Source organism: Neltuma alba, unplaced genomic scaffold, assembly GCF_004799145.2.
Source record: "Neltuma alba isolate B1F8T4 unplaced genomic scaffold, ASM479914v2 tig00012097_pilon, whole genome shotgun sequence".
Taxonomy (NCBI): domain Eukaryota; kingdom Viridiplantae; phylum Streptophyta; class Magnoliopsida; order Fabales; family Fabaceae; genus Neltuma; species Neltuma alba.
This window is the reverse complement of record NW_021636654.1, coordinates 730,944-746,161: the sequence shown is the minus strand read 5'-3', so window position 1 is coordinate 746,161 and position 15,218 is coordinate 730,944. Positions and strand designations below refer to the sequence as shown.

Here is a 15,218-nt window from a genome sequence, read left to right as displayed (position 1 = left end):
GGATATGGAAAGGATGAAGTAATGAAAGAGGAAGTCATTGCTAGTAGTAACGACTTGTCACGCTCCATTCATATTCTTTCTTTTTTCTGTTGTTTGGCTACAACAGGTATGCTCTCTAGAAGATTTGCTCGGGGCTGTTCACTTTCACTTGGTCGCCTGGTATCTTTGAAACCTCTTTGCCCATTCTTAAAGATTGTGAGAGCTGCCATTTTAGTTGTTGATTTTGAAGCATTATAATAAGAATCATCCTTTCCACAGATAGATCCTCAAACAGAGAATGATGGGCAGCTAGCGATAGGCAGGGTGGTCACATCAAAGTGTGCCAAAAAGGAAAATGGTATAAAAAATAAAAATTACACTTAAATTTGAAAATTTTCACTTGCTCACCTAAATAATAAAAATTCTCATTTGAGTACACATGACCAAATTGAGATTTTAAAATTTGTTGAAAAGACCAAATTACTCCTTAATTTTTTTTTTTCAAAAACCATCAAGTATACTCACTAGTTGACCGGTCACTAGAGTTCAGGTGGGTCGTTGGTCGCCTAAGCTCCCGCGGCTGACTGATAACCAATCTCTAGAGCTCCAGTGACCAGCAACTATTTTTGGGATTTTTTCAAATATAGTCGTGCGATTAATAAGTTCTTTATGGTATTTAACAAGAAGTTTTCGAGAAATTCAAAACTTGGCAAGTTTATAACTTTAGTAAAGCGGTTAACAAATTCTTTAACGCTATTAACAACTTCGGTATAGCAGCTAACAATAGGTTTTTCGGAAAATTTAAAAAATGATATTCTTATAATTTCAATAACACGGTTAACAAGTTATGTAGCAATATTAACAACTCTTATAACACCATTAACAAATTTCCCTATGAAAGTTGATGTTTTTAATATTAGCTTCCTGTACATCAAAATTTTTTCATTTATTAAGCAGTTACTATGATTATAAGAGTTGTTAATATTATCACATAATTTGTTATTAGAGTTAATAACTGTTATACTGAACTTGTTAATAGCATTACAAAACTTGTTACCCACGTTACTGAAGTTGTAAAGATGTCACTTTTTTAATTTTTTGAAAAACATGTTATTAACCACTATACCGAACTTATTAATTATGTTACTGAAGTTGTAAAAATACCACTTTTTGAATTTCTTGGAAAACCTAATGTTAACTGCTACACCGAATTTGTTAATAGTGTTACAAAACTTATTAATTGCATTATTGAAGTTGTAAAGATGTCACTTTTTTAATTCCCTGAAAAAAACATGTTGTTAATTGTTATACCAAACTTGTTAATAGTATTAAAGAACTTGTTAACCGTATTACTGAAATTGTAAAAATATTACTTTTTGAATTTTCTAAAAAATTTATTATTAACTGCTACACTGAACTTGTTAATAACGTTAAAGAACTTATTAACCATGTTACTAAAGTTATAAAAATCTCCCAAAAAATGGTTAATAGCTATCGAAGTTTTGACAACCATCATCGACTGGCTGCAAGAGCTCCGACGACCGGTGGCCACTTGAAAGCAGCCACCAGCCCTTGAGGTCCAAGGGCTAGTTGGCCGGTGAGGGTGGCTTGAGCCTCTTACCACAAAAAAAAAAAAAGAAGTTAAAGGGCAATAATGTAAATTTTTGAACATTTCAAAATCCCAAGTCATTATGAGCCTCTTACAAGTTTAAGTTACCGATTGGGGTTTTGCAAATTCAATGATCATTTTATTAGAATTTTCCTATTGACAAAATTTAAAAAATTATCCAAAGGGGGTGAAAATGGAACATCAATCAATATGTTGACTAAACACCTTATAATTTGGATGCTTTTATATTTTAAAAGACACATTTTATGTATATATATATATATATATATTTTTGGCCAAAAAAGACACCTTATATACAAGATTGGAGGAAATATAAAATATTTCTGGGGTTTTTAGTAGTAAGATTAGTAGTTTGATCCACAATTGATAAAATGTAAACATCCCAAATAAAATTCTGCTCATACACCACAATTTACAAATTCTCCCTCGGCTTCCTCATGGGTCTTCTCACTCTCTCACCCCATCGGAGTACATGATCCTGCTGTGCTATTTGCCTATCTTCCTTGTCATCCTCCTCCACGTCATCAGTTATCCACAGCATATCATAGCGCGTTACAATGATGCTAATAAAGCTCTTGTAATTCTTGGACCAAAAAAAAAGCTCTCGTAATTCTGTTGCTTCTTAGGGAGGTGCATGCCTTGAAGCCAAATTGCTAAGTAGCTAAGCTTTCTTCAAATCTCCATATTCTCAGTCTACTTCGGTGGAGGTTTTGATTTTTGTTCTGCGAATTTGCAGCAACAAGCTGCTCTACAACAATGGGAGGTGTTCTTAATGAGCAAATTTTATGTATGCAAGAAAAATTAGATTAACAATGATTGAAACTTGCAAGTTTTATGTGCTTTGTTCAACCTGCTTCGTAAGCCACTGCATGAATTTGTCATATCTACTAGGAAAAAAGTTACGGAGGAATCTTTGAACAAGAGCATGTTGGCTTTTGACATCGGTCTTCTCTAGTTCTTCAATTAGAGGCTGTAGACGGTGGTTGTTGCATACGGCTCATACATGCCTACTTCTGAATTTATTTATTTGAGATTAATGAACAAAATATATACTAACAAAGGTTAGATTTAGTAGAACGAGCTAACTCTTCACAATGTGATAAACCAAAATTCATATCCTATTAAGTACTCACATTTAATACTTGATTGTAGAGGGTAACTGTGCCTGTCAAAAATAAATGAGCAAAACGTATAAACGGTGGTTGTCACATGGCACTAAAATTCAAGTAGGCGCAGAAAGAGTCCAAAGGTGTTACTGAGAAAAGAGGAGGAGGTCCAAGCAGTGTTGTTGGATCAATGCTAGTTGTGTTTGTTATTATTTGATTTAGACTCCGAAATGATTTGGATGAGAATTTGCGGAATAAAGCGTTCGGGAACAAGCAGAACAGATAAAAAGAAAGTAGGGAAATAAATATAATAGGAGAAACATCATGCCACGAAAACATTTTGAAATTCATAAATCATACCTATTCACAAAACTTGTAAGCATAGCGAGAAACTGGAAAGTTGATAGGAGGAAAAGCACATGACACTAATTAAAGCAAGGAAAACCTTTGCAATTTCCAGGTTAACCTCCGCTAACTGAACACCACGCAGACCAGCTAATGCGTGATCATCCCAACAAGAATACAGAATCAGCCATAAATAACCATTAAGGAAATAATACTGAACAATAAATACTTAGAAGAGACACCACCATCTTCTGCTTCTATCCTCCCTATGGTTGGGTGAGGCAGAAACATGAACCTGATGCTGATTTTGCCCCTGTAAATTGTGGCAACCCAATTGTCTACTACCTTCAATTAGAGGGTTGCCTAACCATAAGACAATAACAATACCCACTAGACTAACAATTGGAGCAGCAGCAAAGAAAAACCATCTTCCTCTACCGCCCCTCCCAGCAGAAGGATTAACTACAGGAACCATGTTCACAAGCTCACTTTGCTGTCCTCCAGCTTGGATAGTACCATCCTCTTCATTTGCTTCAGCTCCATCAGAAGAATTGCCATCCATCACATTTAGCTGCTGCGCTTCATGGATCTCACTTCTAATGTCAATATTGCGCTTTCCTTCCTCATACTCCTTATCATCTGTAGGGAGCTCGTAACGACAAAGAGGGCATGAATTCCGTGCACTCAACCATGGCAAAATGCAGCAGGCATGATAAAGGTGAGAGCAGGGAAGCTGATTTACTTCAGCGCCTATGGACAAGGCATCCTTGCAAATGGCACATACAAGTTCATCATGCTTCTCATGTTCTTTGCTTATAACAATACAGGGCAGACTATGTACAAAAGACACTGCTGCAGGAGGTGCTCCTCGTCTTGAGTTATCATTCTCAGCAAGATGCTCTAGCAGATTTTCAAATTGCCTAGCATCAAGATAATCCCCAAAATTTGCACCATAAGGAGGTGAACGTGCCTCCTCCAAGTAATTGGAGCTGTGATCAGTGTAAGTTTGCCATCTATCCCTAACTCTCCTACTTAATAATTCCTCAGATTCAGGAAAATTAAACTGTGGGCCCCAGTTAATGAGGTCACTTCTCTCACTTGGACTTGAGGTAAAAAATATTTGAAGGCGGGCAGTGGCTTCCGCTTCCTCAGCCTCAGCTACTTCCCATTCCCTTTCCTCTTCCTCATCCTCATCCTCTTCTTCCATATCATCAGAATTCCAATGGCTAAGGCCAGCATGCATTGGATCTATATCAGTGTCACTATCAAACTCATCTCCCTCATCTGGTAAATTTAAGATTCCTGTACCCACAAAACTATATCTATCCATCGATACCTCAGACTCAGCTCCATAAGCACTGAAAGAGAAGGAATCAGTCTCACCACTGGGGACTCTGTAGCGCCTAATACTTGCATTTGATTCATTCTCCCCATAAAGAGAACTCCAGTTATCAAAACCATCACTATCAGTATCAGAGAAAACCCGCCTCCATCTTCGAGACTCACTAGGGGTAGTATGGGCACTACCATACTGCGATAGCCAAGAGGGCGTATTGCCATCAGCAGGCTGATCATCCAGTGCAGATGCAGATGATTGATTTTGTCTCACAGAATTAGCCATACCGGGAAGCTGACGTGACAAGCCATTCTCAATTGATTCAGAACTGCTGTTCCTGGATCCTGCCCTATGCATTCTTTGGGGGTTTTGGGAATGTGTCCCAACGTCTTCAAGTAATAAAAATTTACAATCACCACATAAACCAATAGGTGCAAGATCATTTATAATCTCAATATCAGGCGATAGGGCCTTTTGGCAGAGAGCACATACTGCAGTCCGGACTGAGTGGTCAGCTAGCAGGGCAGTGTCCTCAAAAACCTGAGAATTAGACCGATTTAATGCAGATGAAGTGCCCTCAGAATTTTCAGACATCTAAAACCAAACCAAGCAATGGATGATTAAAGATAGTAACATATGGTCAACGGGCTATAATTGTGGAGGAAAATAAGATTGGATTAGTGACAGGGCATTGAAATTTAGTTCAAATGAGTCATACTCCTTAGTACTATGATCAATCTACAGTTCTACACCATGGAGTCACACAAAATAACTACTTAATAGAAACGCGGGAGTTGAATTCACAGATGCTATTAGACGTTTAACTTCAAGATCAAATGTCATTACAAGCACAGGAGAATGGACTTTGCACGTTCAGCATTCAGCTCCTTCTAATTAGTCATTTGTCTCGAATTACAGGCATGTATATATATAATAAGACATTGTCAATACCAAATTGATTGCTGGAAAGAAAAATAACAGAAACAAAAATGATGCAGAAGCTCACTAAAATTTTATAATTAAAGAGCTTTATATTAGAAGGTTAATACAAAACATATGATATATGCAAAATGTGGGGACTGAAAGCACCGAGGTAGAGTACAAGCATTTGAAAGGCGAAGTGTATCGATCTAGCTACATGGAATATCATATAAACATTAACCAGAACAACTTTTAGGTAACCCAATGATAAAAGAATACCCAGACCATGGAGTGTTTTCATCAAGGATCGGATAGGAGTATGATTTAAAAAAAAAAAAATGAGAACAATGATACGTAAAGCATAAGTCGTTCTCAAGAACCAAAGCTCAAAAGTCAGGTCTTCAGTTAAATTGAGGTTTTTTTTTTTTTTACCAGGTTAGAAATTCGCAATCTTGAGATCGTTACCTTAGGAAGAGAATGAACCCGAGCAGCTGAATAAGTAGTCAAAATAGGTTTGGATCTTGAAAGATTTACGACAACCACGCGGAAGTTAAACCCAGAAAGTACAGCGAAACGAGGGTCAGATTAGGGGCATTAAGACTTAACAGAGGACTCGGTATGTAAGATGAATTCCCCTTTGAGATTCGATGAAATCTTAGACGAAGAGAACTGAGAATGAAAAGAAGGAGGAGGGACGTGCCCTACTACCAGATCGTCACCCGAGGACTTGTAAGTCAATCCAAACAAGCCCTTGATCTCGTCATGTCCGCACTGCCCGCCCTTCTGAAAGCAGACTAGCTATTCATGATACTATCTTCAATCTATGTGTAACTCTTTAATTTTTATTTTGATTTTAAATATAAGAGTTTAATTTATTTTATTTTTTATATTTATATATTTTTTTAAAATAATTTTTTTAACAATTATAGTTCTAATCAATATATTTGATTAGTAAGGATATTTTAAGAAAGACAACACCTATTTAGGACAAATAACTAACTCAACTTATTTCTTTAATCTCCTCAAATTAGTTAATTGGCTCTTATAATTAGAACGGAAGGTAGTATTATTCAACCAAAGTTTCAGTTTTCCTTCCGTACTCCTTCACAATTCGCTATCCTATCCAAATATACAAAAATCAAGATTAATATTTTGCGTCGGCTCCAAAATTTTAAAAAAAAAAACTGTTTTTTAAAATCAGAATATATGATTTTATTAATTAGAAAGCACAACAAAGTCAATACAAAGTCTCAGCAGCAGTCGCGAAACCAAAACAAACTATTGAAGCTAAAACAGCAAGAAATAACAACGAAGTAACACCGAGCAACAAAACACCAGTCAATTCCTTCACCATTTTAAAAAGTACACATATAGGTTTTTTAAAATAAAAATATGATTTCTATAATTTAGAGAGGACAGTTCAGTATATTTTAGTCTAAAAAATATTACTCCCTTCGATTCTAAATATAAAAACTATTTTATAGTGTATGAGTCTTATATTTAGAATCAGAAAAGTATCTTATATTTAGGTCGAAAGAGTAAGTACTCCTCCGGTTCTAAATATAAAACTATTTTTGCAGTGTAAATTAGACTGCAAAAAAAGTGTTATATTTACACTGCAAAAAAAGTGTTATATTTAAGACCGGAAGAATAGATGTTGGACGTTTTGGCCAAAAAACAAAGATGTTGTAAGAACTTATATTAGTTTAGGCATGAAAAATGAACTTTATGCACCGATTCACAGTGAGAGGGGAGGGGGGGAGAGAGAGTGAAGGAGATGGAAATGTAATCAGGTTGAGCCCCAGCTCCAGAGAGGTTCAACGTTATTGGTTTGGCAAAAAAGATGGTTTGGACAACTGAGAGTGTGTTTGGGATATGATGGTCCTCAAACTGACTTTTCTATTGGTCAAAGTTGAAAAAAGTAACTTCTTATTTAAAAGAGATGTTTGGATTCACCATGAAGATAAATGGAGGACTTATACAGGAAATGGACTTTTTTCGTAAGCTCCTGCCTTCAGCTTCCCTGTTGTTGCCTTCAGGTTTTCTGCCTTCCTACCTACAGCTTCTCCACTACACACTTCGTGGGGCCCACGAGTGAGGGAGGAGAGAGAATACATGATGTGAGTTCTTTTTTTTTTAATCCAGCCAATTGGTTTTTAATATTAAAAAAATTATTTTTGAATAATAAAATCATTTTAAAAAATAAATTTATTATTCTTTAAAAAATAACTATTTTTATTTTTATAATTTTAATTTTAATTTTTCTCTGACAATTATCACATTATAAACATATAAAATAAATATATATTCTTTAATAAAGTTTACGTCCTTTTCAGTCATTTTATATCCAAACTTACTTTTATATTTATCATCCAAATATGTTTCAACTTCTCAAACTGATTTTTTTTCAAAAACCAATCTAAACATAAATCATATTACCATATCTATCTGACTTTTACTCAATCTGACTTCTGTAAAAGTCAGATTGAAAAAAAGTTACTTCTACCACCGCTATCCCAAACACACCCTAAGAATAGCTTGTTAACTTGCTTCTCCATCCCCACGGAAAAAAAAAAAAAAGGTGTAAAAAGAACAAAATGGAAGCCATGCTGCTCTGGAATCAAATCAAAGAAGATAAAACAAAAGAATAATTTCCCTGTTGTATTTTTTTTAAATTCATGGTCCTTAACGGGACCCGCAGAAAATTTGTCCGTTTCTTTCTTCATTTAGCCTTATTGATTGCTTCATCTTTCCCTCAACATTTTGCTAACTAACAATGTCCAACCTTGACAACATTTTCATGCCATCACATCACTACATGATCATTTCCATAGTAATTCTCCCGTATCTTCATAATTTCTTCTTGCCTTTGATGGTACAATTTATGGCTCTTAACCACTGAGAATGGGACGCATATTTAACCCCTTTTGAGATGTTAATGTTAATGCCTGTTTCGGCTCTTTCATATCTCTCAAATGCAGTAAGCATATATTTCCAAGCCGTAACAAGTAAACTCCATTAACGTTTGTCACTATACTCGGCATTCCCCTCAATTTTATAAAGCCTTGAGATCATCATCAATCCCATAGCTAGAAATTGGCGGTTTCGCCTTTGCATTAATGGCTAGGTAGGTTTGGTGTTGATGTATGTCATTCTCCATTTTTTGCCATTTTGTGGGATAAATTGTAGCGTCTGTTGCTATATGGTAGAGAATTACAAAGAGCGACATTGAAAGAGGGGCAGAGGAGGAGCCTGAGAATATGTACAATGGAAGCCTGGCTGATCCATGGATCATCCGGTGAGCCGGTTGTTCACTTTGGCAAAAGTGGAAGTACCACTTGCACTGACAAAATAGCGTGCCACCTGGAGAACTATCTGGGACCAGCATCTCGGACGCGGGGTGGAAAGAAGAGGAAACTGAGGCTAGTCGATGAGTTGACTATATCTCCAGCTAAGGAGGTTTTTGCTTTTTAACCTTTTTTTTTGGATGAATGAGAAGCCTATGGATGGTCTTCTGCATTTTGCCCCGTTTTAGATACTATTTTGTTTTTGTTTTTGCAATTTTTCCTCTTTTCGTACATTTGGGTGAGTGAGGTCTACTATAAGACTTTAACTGGGACAAGTAAACAAAGGATACAACGATGTTAGCTGGAATCCTCTTTTGGCCAAAAAAACTACTTTACTGCTTGAAAATCTTGATGCATAGGCTATTCTTTGGACTACGCGTTGTCCTTGACAATACTTGCCCAAAGAAGTGGCTTAGTTCTTCGTGAGTCTGATCAGAAACCTTTACATTATGAGTTGTGCGGGTTATTGATGCCATGATCATCATCTTTGGCTGCGATGGTTTTACCACCTATTCAAACTATTTGCAGGAGAAGAAACCATGTGATGAAGATATTCAAAGGAAAGATGGTAAGGATTTTGCCATCTCTGAAAATTTGATCTTTTAACCCACTTATGTTGACATTAAATCAAGCTATGATGTTTAATCCTTCTCATTTGCACACTAAATTTGAGGTGGCCATGGAAATGAAGAAATTTATACAATAACCCTTGGCCTCAGAATTCTAATTATAACACTAAATGGTTATTAGATTGACTTCTAATGCATTTATCATTTGTATCAGGTCAACCATCGGAGTTAACCTCTGCAATCTCCATGCCTGAGAAACACATACTTGAACTTATCCTTAATATTTTGCAGAGGTGTATTTCGAAAACTAACTGTCTGCTCTGTTTTGTATAATGTAAACTCAGTACTTAATGATATTTTATATTATACAGGAGAGACACTTATGAAATATTTGCTGAACCAGTGGATCCAAAAGAGGTGTGGGATCATAATCTATCATTGGTTGCACATCATCGGTTTTCTTCCTGCTTTTGTACAAAGTCTAAACAATTTGCATCTACTTCTAAACCTTATATGTTTCCAGAATATACCATGAAAGCCTTGGCTGTTGACCATTAATGCTCTCATAATGTATTACAAGGTTGAAACATTGATGATTTTTTTCTAATATTCAACAATGCAATGCATTTTAATGCTTCTAGGACGATATATTTCAGGCAGGTATGGCATGTGATCCTGGTGAATTTATTACGTCTCGTGCTATGATATAGGGAATTATTTGTCAACCCTTTCATTTTGCAGGCTCGAACTATAAATGAGCTCGCTAAGAAGGTTTTCAATCTTTTAAAAGTCAATCCTGATAATTTTGAAAGGGAATTCTCAGAGACAATACAAAGGGATGGTAGGATGAGAAACCAAAAAGATTTCAAAGACTCAAGAAATGTAAAATTAAGTGAATCGTCTGTTAGTATGTCCTCAAAATACATAGCAGGTTCGTCCAATGCTACACCATACAGGGAAAACTTCAAGTCAAATCATGGCCGGTCTGACATTGCTAAACATGTCGATGCCAGAGTTCTTGAGAATCCAATGGGTGAGAAGGAATAACTAGGATAGTGTGTTATATTTTATTATGTTCCCTCTAATATTCAAACTGAAGGCCACTTTTCTGGTTGATCACTATGTGAAGGCCACTTTTCTGGTTGATCCTATGTGGTGGCAAAAAGCTCAAAATATTTTTAATCAGATTCCTTATATCATTGATGCATATTTTCAGGTTCTAGAAATAGCGGGAGATATAAATCTTTTGAAGTTGATAGGCGATGTACGTACAGACCTTACATGTCCCCCAGTGAGAGCGAATCAATTTTTCAAACGATTTATGGGCAATTGAAACTCCTCGAGCAAGTCTGTCTCTCTCTCTCTCTTATCGTATATGTTAATTCAGTAGTAGTGTAGCATAAACTTGCCATAATTATTTTTTCCTCCTCTCTTCTCCCTTTTATAGGTTAATCAGGAAGATATTGGGTACATAGAAAGCTTGATGTTGTTTGTCAAAGATTTAGGACAAGAAGTCAAAAACACAGTGAGGAGAAAGTTATTTGGATATGAAATTTATACAGGATCTGCAACGGCCCCGTTGAAACTTAATACAATAAATACATGTGTTAACAGTATTAATTTGGAGATTGCTGGTGGAAATAAAGTAGTTTATATCAACGATGGTATTGATCATGATCAAGTGGAAATGGCACTAAATGCTGGCCAAGGGAAAGCTCACAGTCCCTTAAAAGATAATATTCAGGCAAGTCAAAGTATGCCTATTGAATGTGACAAGAGTTATTGGTCTGATTTAGATCACTCAAGAGCTTATGTTGCTAAATTAGATTGTTTGGCTGATGGGTCCAAAGGAATAGGAGGCGAGTCTGAGACAATGTTATTAGGCCAATCCAAGTCAGATATCAAAGAACAGATGTCAAAATCATCAATTATAGAGCATTCTCATACAGCATCGAAATTGAGGTTTAAAAACAAATGGGAATTTCAAACTTCAAGTTTCAAGCAAGATAAAATCCAGACGCAAAATCTGAGGATGCAACACATAAGAAGTGATCAAGAATATGTAGCATGCTCATTTGAGGCTGGGAAAATCTTGCAGTCAAACCAAACTATGCCACTGGCTTCTGGTTTCGTTTTCAATCTACCATATTTGAAGACAAGGCTTGATCAAATAAACCCCTCTGAGCACAATTCGAAAGGTGGCAAGAAGCCTTGCTCTGTTCAAGCATGCTACACGGAGCATTGACATGGAACTGTCTGACTGATCTGAGCACTGTTATTTACAGTCACAATCTGCAATCTTCTCCTTTCCTTTAAAATTAAATGACTTTTTTGAGATTTTAGGGCCACATTAAAATCTATTCTTTGTTTAATAATATGCCGGTGTATCCTTGTACTGCAACCAACCAAACCAAGCGGGTGGTTCAATATGCCATACTTCCAGAGATCCTTATATTTGGTGTTAAATATGAAGAATATGGTGCCATGCTAATTTTATTCATTAATTTGAAGCATATAATTCATTTTACATGAAAATTAAGACTATGACGGTGAAAAGTCAACTCATAATTGTAAAGAAAAATGAAACATTAAAATCATAAAAAGTATTCCTAATAATTATAAAATCAACGCATTGATTAAACTACATCTATGAATATAATAAAATACACCCATATTTAAAAAATATTTTAATATAAAAAATAAAAGTGGGCGGGTTAATATCCCAACTTAATTTTATTCTAGTTTAATCCCTCTTTTTTCCTGAAAAATTTTATCGGTCTTGATCCGATTCAAATTGACCAAACAAAGAAGACGTTAGCCAAAGTCACCAAAAGATTTGGTGAAAGGAGAATTCAGTCCTTAAAATTTTATCTCCATTCTCCAAAGTGAAAACCTTAGAAAAATGTTCTGATTCACCCCTGAAAAAGAAAAGAAAGTTGAATAAAGTTGGCGCCCATCTTGGTGACCATGAATTAACCCGAATCCGACGTTAAAAGGATTAGCATGCAGAGCCGCCACCTGTTTCTTTGTGTATCTGCGTCTCTCCTTTAGTCTCTCAATTTCATTATTGAGGCAAAAGGGGGAAATCAGGGAGAGAGTTCTCCTTATTGTATTGGGTCGTCGTCGTTATCGTCACGGTTCCTGGTAAGGAGGGCGGCATTGTTGGCGACCTGAGCAGCAAGAATGGCGTACCGGACAAAACAGTGACTCTCGAGATCTGCCATCTTCGCCGCGGTCCTGCCCCTCACGATCCTAACCCCCTCCTAACTATAACGGGAGCGAAGAACATCTGTGTGAATGTGCACAAATTTTTAATTTCATTTAAGGCTCTTGGTACTTGATAATTATGCCGTCTCTTGGACCGTTTTTAACAAAATGGACCATTTTGTGATATGCATATTTTAAAGGTATTTAGAAATTAGATGTCATTCTTCCATAAATTTGTTGATTAGATTTGCCCACCTACTGCTGTTATTTTAAAAAAAAGAAAGAAAGAAAGAAAGAAAGAAAGAATTTACCCACCTACTTCTCCCATTTGCCGTCCAAGTTCCTTAGCCCAAACGCCACGTGCAAACCTGCGCTCATGGTGCATTCTCGCTCCACTTTCGAGAGCTGGAGGCCCTCGTATATAAGATTCCATGTTCCTCAGTCTTCACTCATTTTGCGTTTTGACTATCTGTAGGGTTTGAACTTTCGAGGTTAGGTGCGTGACCTAGCAGTCTCGCACAGAGTCCTGTTTGCTCCTCCTCCTCATCTCAGATCGCAAGATCAGCAAAATCCTGATCTATCATCTGCCGGTACTTCTTTATTGTTTTTCCTCTCCTTCCCATACTTAATGGATGCTTTTGTTTTGATGTTCTAATCTTTGACGGTGATCTGATTTTTGCCTGTGGTTGCTCTCTTCCAGATCGAGGATCAACTTGATATAGCATGTCGGCAGTGGCTCAGTTGCGTTTTTCTCCTCTCTCCGGGCATTACCGTTCGGTTTCGGACAGTCGCGCTCAAAATACTCGCCAAGTCTTTTCTTTCGCGTCATCCCTTAACATTCAAAATCGCTCTTTATATCTCATCAATAGCCCGAAGGTGTCTGATCGTAGTTTTCCGGAAAAATTGCGGCTTTCATACGCTGGTGGCGACGGCAGCAATGGGACTGGACGCCGCGGCGGCGGAGGCGGCGGAGGCGGGAACTTTGATGACTCATCATCGTCGTTTGAGGGGTTTGGAATCCTGGGTCTGTTTCTAAATGGATGGAGGTCGAGAGTTGCGGCAGATCCACAATTCCCTTTCAAGGTTCTGATGGAAGAGCTGGTGGGAGTGAGCGCTTGTGTTCTTGGCGACATGGCTTCACGGCCTAATTTCGGATTGAACGAGCTCGATTTCGTTTTCTCAACACTTGTGGTCGGATCTATCATGAATTTCACACTCATGTATCTGCTAGCGCCCACAATGTCATCCTCTTCCTCGAGCCTACCAGCGATCTTCGCGAGTTGTCCCAAGAGCCACATGTTCGAACCAGGGCCTTACAACATTGTGAGTCGATTGGGCACTTTGGTGTACAAAGGAACTGTGTTTGCTGCCGTGGGGTTAGTTGCTGGACTTGCAGGGACTGCAATTTCAAATGGGTTGATCGCGATGAGGAAGAAGATGGACCCCACTTTTGAGACACCCAACAAAGCTCCGCCACCACTACTGAATGCGCTGACATGGTCAATTCACATGGGGGTGAGCAGCAATCTCAGATACCAAACTCTGAATGGGATAGAGTTCATGTTGGAAAGGGGGCTTCCTGCATTTGCATTCAAGTCGTCAGTGATAGTACTGAGATGTGTGAACAATGTTCTTGGAGGCATGTCGTTTGTCGTGTTGGCGAGACTGACAGGGTCACAGAGCGTTGCTGCTGAGAAGCCTCCGAAGAAGGAGAGGTTGTTGGATGCGGAAAGGGAAGGGCAAGAGGATTTGCAGAGCAATCAGTCGACATCAAAGTGATGATGGGAATCAAACTTAGTAGTTTGGTTCTATCCTTCGTGGTTTGTCTTGAGAGGAAGCTGCCGTCCTCACATGGGACTTGATAAAAACTTATTTTGGCGACTTATGTTGAGCATGCACTGACTTTTTGAAGGTTATGATGAAATAAGTCTAGTATTTTCGGTGCAAAATAAATAGTATTGCTTTGCTTGTTAGGAAATATGCAGAACGGAAGGAGAGATGAGACGGAGACGCAGAGCGCTTTTGGAGGTTTGCTGAAATCCATGGGTCCCCCAGAACCATTCAGTTTATCGTTTTTAGATCAATAAATAATGACAATGATGTTCATATTGTGACACCTGTCGTTCGAATTTCTGTTGGTTCTTTCAATCTTCCTTTCATCGGTCCCCCCACGAACACTGTCTTGTTGTTTACGTAACATCATCGCCGGCTATGGTTTGAAGAATTGTTTTGTAGGTGAAATTGCCAACTTCCTGCCTTCCACCAACTCTATTCCTAACTTTTTCTGTCTTTTTTCGCTGACCTGATATATATTTCTTATTGCTCTTCTTATTCTATTTTTCATCACCTATTTTACCAGTCTAGCCAAAAAAAATTACCTGTTTTACCAGAATTAGGAAAATTTTTAAATTTCATTGACATTGTCTAAAAAATTAATAACTTCTTAACTTTACTTATATTTAATACGTACTTTATCCTAAAGCACAGAGTTTACACAGTAATAAATGAATAGTAAAATTATTCAGAAGAATAAAATTATATTCATATGAAAAATTTAATGATATAAATTATAAATAGCAAGAAAAAAATTTCTCTCTTAAAAAATATAATCAAAGGAATATCTTAACTACCACGAGCTCCACCGGTCACCGGATTTGGTGGAGGGAGCAAAAAATTAATTGCATCACAATGTAATGATGTCATGTTCCCATACGAATTGAAAAAAAACAAAAAAAACAAAAAGACAAAATCCCAAATATAATCCGTGCACTACAATCC

The 15,218-nt window shown here is 37.2% G+C and overlaps 3 protein-coding genes across 4 annotated transcripts; 2 read left to right on the top strand and 1 right to left on the bottom strand.

The window, feature by feature from the left end:
- Positions 1-3,040: 3,040 nt before the first annotated feature.
- LOC114722660 (uncharacterized) lies at positions 3,041-6,041 on the bottom strand. 2 transcript variants are annotated; one of them, XM_028908740.1, is made up of 2 exons: positions 5,783-6,041; positions 3,041-4,990 (listed from the first exon to the last, which is right to left on the bottom strand). In XM_028908740.1, the coding sequence occupies exon 2, from the start codon at positions 4,988-4,990 to the stop codon at positions 3,290-3,292; it is 1,701 nt and encodes a 566-aa protein (XP_028764573.1). In that variant the 5' UTR covers positions 5,783-6,041; the 3' UTR covers positions 3,041-3,289. The 2 variants fall into 2 exon arrangements, with proteins under 2 accessions (XP_028764573.1, XP_028764574.1); XM_028908741.1 differs by having other exon boundaries at positions 3,041-4,936.
- A 3,800-nt stretch (positions 6,042-9,841) lies between these two features.
- On the top strand, positions 9,842-11,675 carry LOC114722545 (uncharacterized). Its single transcript, XM_028908589.1, has 4 exons — positions 9,842-9,893; positions 9,975-10,266; positions 10,450-10,580; positions 10,681-11,675. The coding sequence occupies exons 1-4, from the start codon at positions 9,855-9,857 to the stop codon at positions 11,476-11,478; spliced, it is 1,260 nt and encodes a 419-aa protein (XP_028764422.1). The 5' UTR covers positions 9,842-9,854; the 3' UTR covers positions 11,479-11,675.
- A 1,089-nt stretch (positions 11,676-12,764) lies between these two features.
- On the top strand, positions 12,765-14,771 carry LOC114722550 (protein RETICULATA-RELATED 3, chloroplastic-like). The gene is made up of 2 exons (XM_028908598.1): positions 12,765-13,030; positions 13,141-14,771. The coding sequence occupies exon 2, from the start codon at positions 13,164-13,166 to the stop codon at positions 14,217-14,219; it is 1,056 nt and encodes a 351-aa protein (XP_028764431.1). The 5' UTR covers positions 12,765-13,030; positions 13,141-13,163; the 3' UTR covers positions 14,220-14,771.
- Positions 14,772-15,218: the final 447 nt, after the last annotated feature.

Bases quoted from the DNA above. Each gene is read 5' to 3' on its own strand.
- LOC114722660 (XM_028908740.1), bottom strand. From the start codon at position 4,990: ATGTCTGAAAATTCTGAGGGCACTTCATCTGCATTAAATCGGTCTAAT.
- LOC114722550 (XM_028908598.1), top strand. From the start codon at position 13,164: ATGTCGGCAGTGGCTCAGTTGCGTTTTTCTCCTCTCTCCGGGCATTAC.
- LOC114722545 (XM_028908589.1), top strand. From the start codon at position 9,855: ATGCATTTTAATGCTTCTAGGACGATATATTTCAGGCAG. The intron at 10,267-10,449 runs GTGAGAAGGAAT...GCATATTTTCAG, and splicing joins AGTTCTTGAGAATCCAATGG to GTTCTAGAAATAGCGGGAGA. The intron at 10,581-10,680 runs GTCTGTCTCTCT...TCCCTTTTATAG, and splicing joins AATTGAAACTCCTCGAGCAA to GTTAATCAGGAAGATATTGG.